This window comes from Barbatula barbatula (assembly GCF_947034865.1).
Source record: "Barbatula barbatula genome assembly, chromosome: 12".
NCBI classification, from domain to species: Eukaryota; Metazoa; Chordata; class Actinopteri; order Cypriniformes; family Nemacheilidae; genus Barbatula; species Barbatula barbatula.
Genome location: NC_136775.1, coordinates 12,036,804 through 12,048,597, shown reverse-complemented (window position 1 = coordinate 12,048,597; position 11,794 = coordinate 12,036,804). Strand labels below are relative to the sequence as shown.

Below are 11,794 nucleotides of genomic sequence, written 5' to 3'. Positions count from 1 at the left end.
TCTGTGACTGGTTCACGGTCCTGATTTCAGCACTTGGAGTTCTGTTGTCGGAAAAGCGAATCCCGTTGATCTGATTGTACTGCTGCTTTGCCCAGGCCTTGTTTTGATAATTTGAACATGCTTATTTAAAAAGACGCTTGCTACGCATTCCATGCCTGTCTCGTTCCCTTGATCTGGGAATTCTGCAAAAGAGTAGCATATTGCATGTTGTCATTTTCTTTTGTTTGATTATTGATGTGTATTATTTCCTGGTTGTATACATCTGTACTCTTTGTTTTGTCTGCATGTCCTAGTTCGACTCCTTCCGTGGGTTCGCCAACGAAAGCGCGAATTGCCTGAAGTTCGGTAATTTATAAAGAGTGTGGAAATCTTGTTACAAATGCACTTTTGTTAAGAAGACCTTGCTTGCAGGAATATTTTGAAGTTATTTGTTTGTGTCTTTGTATTTCTTTGATTTCTTTCTGTTAGTTGAATGGTATTTTGTTTATTATAATTGAGTTAATTTGTATTGGTGTGGAGAAGACGCTGGCCGGTGGTGAATGTTCCCTAATCACGTTGTGTGAAATATTGCTGTGGTTTACGAGAGGTGTGTAGGCTACTGAGTGGGGTTTGACGAACTAGCGGCCCCGGCTGGCATTCTCTCTCCAGGCCGATCTTGTGTAATAATGCTTGTTTCATAGATGGTTTTATTTTGAGACCTGGAGTAATTTGTTGATGTTTATTGTAATAAATTATTATATTTTTCTATTTAAATTCTCTTTTCTATTTCGTTACTTGCTCACTCCACTACGATCACGAACCTGTGTGCTTATTGTTATTTTCCCGGCATGTGTCGGGTGGCGTAGTCGAATATTTTTATTCATAAGACTCTGGTTCCGGCCCTAAACGGCCCTCGAGATCCGTCTCCTTGCCACACTAGCTCTCACGGCGGGATTGTACTACCGTTCCATATGCGGTCTCCGCAATGTCGAAGTGACCGCTCTCGGGAACGTCTCCGGTTACTTTCGTAACCTCGGTTCCCTGAGAAGCGGGAACGAGACATTGCGTAGATCGCCGTGTTCGCCGCTTATCACCGGAGCGGGCGTTCTCTCGTAGATTCTGAGGATTGTCGTCACATGCAGTGTATTTATACTGTCTAGATTCGTCAGTATTTGTATACTGTGCATGTCTCGCGACAATTGGCCAGTTGTTTTACTGGCGTTATCCTATAGGACTTCAGGAAAAGTGAAAAAGAGGAGGAGTTTCATATGCGGTCTCCGCAATGTCTCGTTCCCGCTTCTCAGGGAACCGAGGTTACGAAAGTAACCGGAGACGTTTTATAGACAAAAACAAAACACAACTGGCATGGCTTTTTCTATTCTGCTGTTTATTGTAATACGGAATGCTTACTTTACTCCAACATTTAAAAAAAACTAAGGACAGAAATATTATTCACATATTCAACAAAGTCATCGAATTAAATCCTGTTTCATATGCTTACATGAATGCAGATTGTTTCAGGGGTGATAAACATTTTGTGTACCCAAAGTTTCGTTCTTAGTAAAGATGACGTAAAGAACGTCAGCGGCAAGCAAGGCTGAAACAGTTACACACATACTGTATATTCCCACATCACCCCTCGCTGCTCATATATTGGCTTATTTTGTTCAGGGACATTTAGCTCTACTCTTTTTGATCCTTCTTTGCATCTTTGTCGTGGTACTCGAGGAAGAAATCATTGCAGGCGACGGTGAGGGCACCCACAAGGATGATGAACTCTGTGAAGTCCACCTCGCCATCATTGTTTGAATCCAGGTCGCCCATAACTTTCTCTACCGCATCTTTATCCTGTGCGTTCTGTGAGGGGATTCATGTAAAGTTGATTCAAAAACAGAGAAATAATAATAATAAAAGTAGCAGTTAATCTTTAACCTACTTACCCCAAGGTAGCTGCCAAGCTCCTGTGTCAGCATCTCCTTGAGTTCGACTCTACTGAGAGTGTATTTGTCTCCTTCATTCCCAGAGTACTTGTGGAATGTCTGGATCATCAGCTGCATGGCGTTCTCCAGAGTGGAGGCGTTCTCTGACTTCATGGCGTCCATTCTGGTGAACAAATGTTGTAAAGGTTGGCTATTATTTTCATAATACACCAAAAAATAATGCACAAAAAATGCAAAAATAATTTTCTTAGCTTGGTCTGTTTTTGGCTGATGTTGAATATTTTACAGCAAACGCAAAAGTAAAGATAGAGACTGATAAAAGCAGGAGCAGCAAACTGTTCTGTGATGGGCTTAATTAAAGAGAAAGTGGGTGAAAGAAGTGAATCCCCTGAAAAGGATGAAATCCGGAAACACGCAGAACCTAAGATGAACCTCGGCTAAATGGAAACCGAGCATCGCAGCCAACGAATATGAGGACAAATATTGCTCTGGGTTTGTGTTCTGCTTGAATAAGCACATTTGATAATTGATAAGCACCTTTGCTAACTTTTACTACTGTACTAAACAACGCCAGCTTAGATGATGTAAAGAGACGTGTAACACAAAACTTGTCATTTAAATGTGTTCTCCTCTGAATTCACACGTTAGCACAGTGTTCGAAGAACTGAAGGCCATTTCAACCTGAATGCTGTTTTACTTTAAGAAGACTTACCAGAGGACTAACCAGCATCAACAAAGGAAATTACATTTAAAGTACAGCACAAAATACAGGTAATACATGAAAATGTCTCAGTTTAAGAAAGAATGAAACGGCTCTGGCCCTTAAGCTGGCTTTTCTCTACCCTTTCATCTCATCCTTTCAAATTCTTTCAATTCATCCATTCTCTCCCATCCCCTTACCTTGCTGTTAGATGGTTGCTGCTGTTCTGTTTCTCGGGGGACAGTTAAATGCTGGTGAAGAGAGAAGGCAATGGGGAGCATCTTATATACCCACCTGTCCCTCCTCCTATCATACTTCACACTCCTCCTCCCTTCATCCGTCCTTATCCATTTCCCACCCCAAGCACAATTAAAACATTACAAAAAACATGCAAAACAATGTTATATAAGTACCGTAAGTGTGATGTTGATGTTTGCGGCTCGGTATCATGATGAAAAAGGGAAAGCGTACTGCTTTGGATGGTAATCTGAGGAATCTGGAAACAAGCCTAACACTTGTTTTTATTCAATTCATTTCCATTGTTTGATTAAATTCCCTTGTGTGTGCACATATAATACTTTATTTTGATCCTGCCTGTGAAAACCCAGCTAAAGTAATTTTTGGGTGACATATTGTTTTCTATATAAAATCAATTAATATAATATAAATAACATGAAAATATACCATTGAAAACTTGAATATTGACTGAGTAAGGACATGTAGGCCTATGTCAAAAGATTGAAATCATAGTAAAGTTTATAGTTGAAATCAAACTTTGATGCTTGTGTCTCATAATTAGATTTTGAAACTTAAGCCTGGTTTTCACTGACAGGATCACAATTTTCTTAAAATATTATCACTTACATGAGTTCATTGTTGTGTAAGGATGTACTGTGAAATTCAGATTCTGAAGACCCGGAGAACACTGAAATAAGCTTTTGGGTAACTGGATATGTTTGATTCTAAAGGTTAGTTATATGTACTGGTGCTTGTCACATTAAAGTTTAAAGGACGTGATAGTTCAGCATCCCGTCCTCAATGATTCATCTGCTGTAATTGATGACTTAGACACAAATGTCACTATCCCAAAAATAGTTAAAGCTCCAAAAATATTTTGGACGCAGCAATGCTGTAAAAACCTTTTATTATTTCATTTTTGGACTGTTAAACATTTAAACTAACACATTCTATTTTACCATATTTCTGTTCAAAAACTTACTTTTTAGATTTCGTTTACATATATCTGAAATAGGTAAAAATATTATGACATTTATTTGATTATTTAATAACTGATTCAAACAAACATTGCTCATGTCTTTACATTTTTACGTTCCTTGGTGTTTCTTGAGTTATTAATGTAAAGATGAAATGGAGTCAGGTACCAGAAGGCTGATTTCGTTACAGGCCAAACAAAGTAATGTGGCACATCCATGGTTACTAAAAGCCTGAGGGTCTTGAGAGGTGCTGATGGTGTGTGTGTGTGTGTCTGTAAGAGAGAGAGAGAGAGTAACTAACTACAAGCGGTCCTGTCACACCTGATACTGCTTAACAGGTGTTAATTCATCATTATACAAACAGTGTCCATACACATCTGCTAGCCGAAGTTTGAAGCTGAAAAAACACACAAATGCCCATATTTATAGAACACAAACGCTGAAACAGGTGCAGGGCACAGGATGTACCTAAAACAATGTGTTGTTTACTGTACCTTGTATAAGATGTCTTCAGTTTACATTTGATAGATGAGCTGTGGGAGTGGCTAATGCAATAGTGAATTTGCATCTGTCAGAACCATATGGTAAAAAAATTAAAACAATGTTTTCAAAAATTAAAACGTTGAAAACGTTTCTGTTTATTGAAATAAAAAAATATTGGTCTAAAAATAATTGGGGAAAATTCAATGTTGCTTCAGAAATAGTAAAATAATAACAATAAACAAAAACTAAACTTAAAATAAATTAACCTTATATAAAAACAATATAAAAAATAAACAATAAAATTACAAAAGCATTCAACAAAATTGCTAAAAATTGCTTAAAAACTAAACAGCTAAAATAAATAATTTATAATATTAATAAAACTATAATAACACTACCTATACAGTGTTAATTTGACACATATCATAATATTGTAAATAATGTAGCATCAATTTAAAGACCATGGATGGTTTCAATCTCTCTTTCTCAATTCTCACAAATCAAGTTTTAAGTACGATTTGATAAAGAAGGAGAAAAAACATAATAAAAATAACTATAAAATAGTGATGGCATTATTTTTTCATTAAAAAAAAAATTGTTACCCTAATATTTGTCCTTTGAATTATATTGACCACGATAACCGTGAAGAGAAAACCTGATAAAATATGACAGCCCTATTGCTCACACTATCTTCATTTAAAATAAATGTTGATGACAACAAAAGGACTTCATCATCAATGCTTTGTTTTATTGAAAAATTTGACCAAAAACATTGTCACCATATACTGTATATTTCCGTCCCTCCTCCAACTGGACAAATGTTGGATGTACAATACTGAGCATTGAACATTTTAAGCACAAACATCCTGCCTTTATAATTTGTGTCTTGCTTTTGGCTATACAGTTTGGAATTTGTAAAGAGTAAACATCTTAAGACAAACAATTAAGTTGCATATGAATACAAAAAGGCCCCCAAATTTATATCTGTTACTATAAATTTGGACAAAAGCAAAACAGTAACAAAAACATAGAGGTGACTTAGCGCTTGGGCCACAGGTAAGAGATTGTATAATCACATATCTGAATATATGTAAGTATGGTACCAACCTAGACTTAAAATGTAATTGTTGTGCTATAAAGGAGACTGGGCTAGTCACAGGGAAATTATCACAGGATTATATCATGGAACAATTTGGAACCAATAAGTCAATTTATCGGTTTGTTTTCTCTGGCAGTAATTTTGTATGTTCAAACAATTAGTTCAATACAACTTGGCCCCAGTCTTCCCTATTTACAGTGAAGATCAGTTTAAGACTCCACTATTACATATCATAATCCGCGGTTCATTAACCCAAATGTCATCTGTGCTTCTGGACGTTGTTGGGTTCAGCCTATTGTCCGCCGGCCACATTGGGCTGTGCTTTCTGCTCGCACACTGAATTAGCCACATAGCCGATCAGCGACATGTACTCCTGGAAACTGACCTTTCCGTCCTGGTTGTCATCTAGCCCTTTCATCATGTCCTTGACTGCTGAAGAGCTGTCTGTGTCCTGATACAGACAGAGACTGTTACATCCTCAATAATTGACCGGATCACAATTAGCATTGACCAGCTTAGCCCGGCCAAAATTGAAGACCGAAAATGAGACTTAATCCTGACATATAGGGGCGGTTTCCTGAACAGGGATACGTTTAAACCGATACTAGGCCTTAGTTAAACTGGGATATTTACGTAAGTCATTTTTAAAATACATTCTTCACAATAAAAACAGTAGTGTGCATCTTGAGACCAAACAAATGCACTTATATAGTTTAATATAAGTTGTTAGATACCGCTAACATTTAAGATATTCTGGGACTATGCTTAAGCCCTGTCTGGGAAACCACCCCACAGACATTAGCTGAGAAAGTTTTAGGCATATGTGGGTGCTGCTTACACTCATAACGTTGCCCAGCTGGCTCTGGACTAGTTTTTGGAAACTCTTGCTGGACAGATTCTCTTTGCCCTTTGCGGCTGACAGGAACTGCATGACCACTGTTTTAATGGCACCCTCCATATCTAGAACTGTACAGAAAGACAAGAACTTGTTAAGATATATTACAAGTGATCATGTTGTTGTTAATACTGTATTACCATGGATAACATTCTGTACAATAGGACAACCTGTCAACAGAATGATACATTACAGATATAAGCACTTGTGGAAACAAATTGACCAATCCAATTAAAGGAGCAGAATTAACTGGTGTATGAACACCACATCTCATTCACATTCATGTCATTTATTCACTGATTCTTGTTCTATCTTGCAACAATGTATCACAAGGACAACATTTTAATGTCAGCAAATGACATTTCAGGAGCCGAAATGGCTGAAAAGCAAGACTAGGCACTGGAAAATGAGTGACCCGAGGAAAGAGATGATGTTAGAATAATTAAAAAGCATGAAGAAGGGAGAGAAGAGCACAGGAGGAGTGTGTGGAGCTGTAGAGTTTATACCACAAGACAATGGAACCTGTAACCTTTAACAGACATTCGATCCACTAAGGACACTGGCTCATGTTACCTCAGGGGTTGCCTGCTACCTGTCTGTTACTCTGTCTCACTTCCGACTGCTAACCTAGTCAGAAGGCCGGACATGTACTTCGAAGTGTGCAGAGGCTAAACAAAAACTAACTTTTAGGTACGTTTCCAACACACAAAGCAATAATCTTTAGCCTATTGTACGGAACTGTATTTCATATTCTTGTGATCCCCATCACATATTTGACATTAACAAATAATTCATGATGTAATTTGTGTTTCCATCAGGTGACATTTAGGTGGCTAATCCTTTAGTGAGAGATTCATAACAAGCACACAGGTTCAGTAAGCACACAGGTGACTGCTAACCAAGACTGGTGCTTTTATAAAACTTTAAAGTGAAATGAAAATTCTGTCATCAGTTACTTACTCTCTTGCTTTCAAACCTGTATGACTTAATTTTTTCAGCAGAACACAAAAGAAGATATTTTGAGGAATGTTCGTAACCGAACAACAAACGATGCCCATTGACTTCGCATTTGTTTTGAGTCCTTAGAGAATAGTGAACGGGTACCAAGGATGTTGAGTTACCAACATCTTCAGAATATCTTCTTTTGTGTTCTGCAGAAAAATATTATACAGGTTTAAATGACAAGAGGGTGAGTATATAATGACAGAATTGTTATTTTGGCGGAAACTATACCTTTAAGAGATATGATTATTCACACAAAAATATAGGCTAGACAAATACAATAAAGAATAGTTGAAGGATAAGACGAATTATACCATAAAAATATGAATTTTGAATAACAAAATCGAACACTGTAGGGCAGGGTTCCCAAACTTTTCAGCCGGCGCCCCCTAAATAACAGTGCCAGTGACTCGAGACCCCCACTATCCTTTGAGGTGGTTTAAGTACACAAACATTGCGCTCAACTGAGCACATGCACTTATTAGGTCTATCCAAACACGCGCATAATGACAACACAAAAGAACACAGTCTAACATAATATTATTGTATAGTTATTTACTCGTACCTTACTTGTTGTTATACATAAACCATAATCTATTACCGGTCAAATTTCATCAAACAGATTCGAGTGCTGATGGACGTCCTCCTTCTAAACACCGGCCTTAAAAGACTGCTGCACTTCTCTGCCCTCCTCCACTGGCCTCCCTGCGTTGTCTTTGGTTGATACGTTTCATTTGACACATAAACATATCCTAAATTCAAACCCGAAATAATCTGCGTGCACAGTTGTTTAAAGTTGTGCTGTAAATTGACTAGCAGCACCTAACCTAATGCGGTTACTAATGTTGTTAATGTGCCAGAATCACCATGGGGTCACAATCAAGGGGGAATTCCAAAAGCTGATGGCTTATGGTTTTATTTTTGACGTAAACAAATATTTTTATTTTTTTGTTACACATTGTTTAAATACGCTATTTTTTAATAATGATTTTTTTTGGAAATCATCTTGCGAACCCCTGCCGTAGGGGATTTGTGCTATAACAATTTTAAGATTGTTTTAATTAGAATTTTAAGAACAATTTTAACCGAAAAATGCTGGGATGTTTTTATCCCATGGTTGGGTTAAAATAGAATAGAAGAGAACAGAAAATATCTATTTATTGTTATTGCACAGCTGTACAACTACATTTAGCAGTACTATTCTCAGTAGTGCACATACTGTACATTAGACAGATGAAACACGTATTAACAATGCACACAATATGTATAAATGTTATATAAAGGGCATACAAATACCCACATATGTGTATACAAAATCTAAAAAAGGAAAAAATATTTGCTGTAAAAAAGTGAAAAGGGACAAATCTAAACATTTTCTAGGTTAATTTAACCTAACGCTCTTTCCATTTTCGACCTAATCCTGGGTTAAAAACAACCGATAACTACAGTTTTCATATTTTCTTACCTTCAGCTATGATTACAACGTCATATTTCTCTTAAAACTATAAATTATTTTGATCTGGGTGTGTCAAGGGGTAATACTATAGGCCGTACAGCTAAATCTTCCATCTGACAGACGTCACACCTGAATACTTACACTACACCGCTAACATCAGTACACCACACCAGTGCTGTGCCATTCTTCCAATTACTGATGCAGCTCTATTAACCTAATTAGAAGACAGAGAGAGAGAGAGAGAGAGAGAGAGAGTGAGAGAGACAGACAGAGAGAGAGAGAGAGAGAGAGAGAGAGAGAGAGAGGGCTTGGACTGCGTAAAAACCCAGAAGGGAGACCTGGTAGAATGTACTCATTGTCTTGTTGATGATGGTGCATTCTTAAGTTGCATCAGTACAGGAGTTCTTCATATGATTGATTAAGGGCGTGGGTGTGGCTGTGAGAAACAAAGACTTGTGTGTTTGCTCTTCAGTGATCTGTTTTTATTACGGAAAGTACACTCAGACAAAAGGATGCTCATAGGAGAGGATGATTGATAGGTGCTCTTACTGATTAAACACAAAGGACTTTAACAAACTGGCATTTAATGACGCTGTGAAATTCGGACATCTAACAAAGCCGGCCATTGACCTGAACGTTATCCTCGCTCTACCTGCCAAATGAAAATGTTCACTGACAGCTGCTTGGACAGGCTATACTGCCACAGTCATGACCTCTGTGGTCAGGCTGCAGCCTAGGGGCCCCGCCTTTTTAGGGGCCTCTGATTGGCAAGATTATTTTATTTCAATTTTGCTTTAGCAGGAACAAAAAATAGACCCTCACTGCACCATAACACATATAACAGGGTATTTTGCATCATCCTACCGCTTTATTTTGTCGATGTGGTTTAGAATACATTCTTGTTTGCGTTGTCGTAGGAAGATCTGACAAGGTAGAACAATTTGACTGAACGCCGGTGCTGAGCGCGGATAAAAACGGCAGCAGCTCGCGTTTTCAAAAAACGCTGCATTTCCATAGGAAACGCTGCAGAAACGCCTCAGTGGACACAGCCCCTTACAGAGCTTTCTGCTGCTTGCAAACACACTTTTTTTTTAAATTATTTATTTTTTAATCTGGAAACATCATATTACATTCATTTTCCGCTCTGATTCCACTCGCAACGCGCAGTACAATGCAAGCTAACTCTTGCTCAAATTCAAGGTAAATTACCAACGCTATCATCTCTTACATGTGTTTAATAGAAGGAAATACATTGTAAACGGCTAAAGCGCATGCGCCCCGGCGAGCGCCTGAGTTTGCAGCTTTTACATTAGAGATTTCCGAACTATACTGGAAGCCTGAAAGGCGCCTAAGTGGCCCTTGACCACCCTAATCCGCCCCTGTCTGCGGTGATAGTCGGTGAGAAACCAGGCACCTCACTTACGCAAAAAAATATAAAAACGGTCTTTGACGTGAATGTGCATCGCCACATACGCATTTGTCTTTTCCGAGTGCCCATACTTGCTGCTCGTATGGATTTGATGTTGACAGGTGCTCTTTATGTCAATGATATTAACTAGACATCATTTACAAGGCGAAGATATGAAACATTTAAAATGCGCACAATTTCAAGATTATTTGCCATTTACGTACGCTTTCTGAGAAATGGTCCTAAAATCAAATGTAGGAGGGTTTACAAATGCCTCAAAGTGACATTTTACTTAAGTCTTTCCAGGCTACTTGCCCTTGTTTTCTGAAATGTAAAACTCTTGTCTGTGGGTGAAGAATGAGGTTGAGAAAATGATTGACTGAATGAGGCAACTATCTTGCGGTGGTGCTTGTGGAGGCAGGTTGTGATCTTCAAACTCTTCTCACATACATAAAGTTTTTTTCCCTGCAGAACTTTTTGCCTAACTTTTTATAGAGTTTGACGTTTTCTTTCCTTTACAGTAGGCCTATAATTGTATGCCATATGTGCTTGTTTTTCCATCCCAAACTTGTTCTCGCTATCCGAGACGTGTGAATCATTTCCTCGGCATGTTTGAAAATGTAAGCCAGCAGTTTCGAGTCGCCCTTGTCTTATCGGACACATTTCGGCATCTGCATTTATAATTCACGCGTTCTGGTAGCCGTGTCGCCCCTGATACATCGAGGTTGCGCCCTGTCCGATTGAGGATCGAAAACATCCCGCAAACGCCCGAACATTCGGCTCCAGTAAAGAGTCGCCTAAGGGGCGTATGCAGGTCTGTTCACCTAATCCGGGGATTCGCTGCAGATGCCTCGTACTTCAAAATAGCGCACTGAATTATTAAAAGCAAGTTTCTGATTTCTCCTCGCATTGTAAGAGGAGACGGTATGCGTTACATGGGAATCGGATAGGCTATTTGTTGTCACCGAACTAAATCGAGCCGTACGGTCGCTCGTAACGACTGAAATATTGACGCAGAACTGAAAGGATTAAACGGAAAGTGACAGCGTATTGGACGCTGATCTGTATGGGGCTCCGCGTTTGTGATGCGCAGGAGCTGTGTTCACATAAAACCAGTTCAATGAGCCGTTTAACAGATAAAAGTAAAAGTTGCCCCAATTATTTATAAAGACATTTGATAAACGGGCTGTGTCTGAACAAATAAAACAATATGAGCATTAAACAGAACTCTTACCTAGTTTAGTAACCCAAAAAACTTCGCGGAGTCTTGCCTTTCCAAAGTGCACAATAATGCTTCGTCTGTGAATTCCTATCTTCCCAAGTTGCCTTTTTTCATTTAAACTGGGCGTGTGCCCAGAACTATTTGGGTGGGGATAGCAGGATATTACTCAAGAGACACGTGTTGTGTGGACGAAGCTCTCATACATAGGCTACACGCCTATTTTTAAAGTGAGATAAGAAGGATTAAACGCAATAGCCTTCCACCTTGGTTGTTTTTATTCTAATTATCTGAACACAATTTCAGATTCATAGTTTTATATGTAGGCTATTTTTTACGGCGTGTAACTGCGTGACCCATGCCTACATTACCTAGTCCCTGTCACAAGCAGGAGCATGT

General features: G+C 38.5%; 2 protein-coding genes across 2 annotated transcripts; both read right to left on the bottom strand.

Moving 5' to 3' along the window:
* Positions 1–1,354: 1,354 nt before the first annotated feature.
* Positions 1,355–2,875, bottom strand: s100t (S100 calcium binding protein T). Its single transcript, XM_079470449.1, has 3 exons — positions 2,820–2,875; positions 1,920–2,082; positions 1,355–1,836 (listed from the first exon to the last, which is right to left on the bottom strand). The coding sequence occupies exons 2-3, from the start codon at positions 2,079–2,081 to the stop codon at positions 1,663–1,665; spliced, it is 336 nt and encodes a 111-aa protein (XP_079326575.1). The 5' UTR covers position 2,082; positions 2,820–2,875; the 3' UTR covers positions 1,355–1,662.
* A 1,567-nt stretch (positions 2,876–4,442) lies between these two features.
* LOC306901827 (protein S100-A16) lies at positions 4,443–11,687 on the bottom strand. Its single transcript, XM_079469941.1, has 3 exons — positions 11,411–11,687; positions 6,254–6,381; positions 4,443–5,866 (listed from the first exon to the last, which is right to left on the bottom strand). The coding sequence occupies exons 2-3, from the start codon at positions 6,371–6,373 to the stop codon at positions 5,708–5,710; spliced, it is 279 nt and encodes a 92-aa protein (XP_079326067.1). The 5' UTR covers positions 6,374–6,381; positions 11,411–11,687; the 3' UTR covers positions 4,443–5,707.
* Positions 11,688–11,794: the final 107 nt, after the last annotated feature.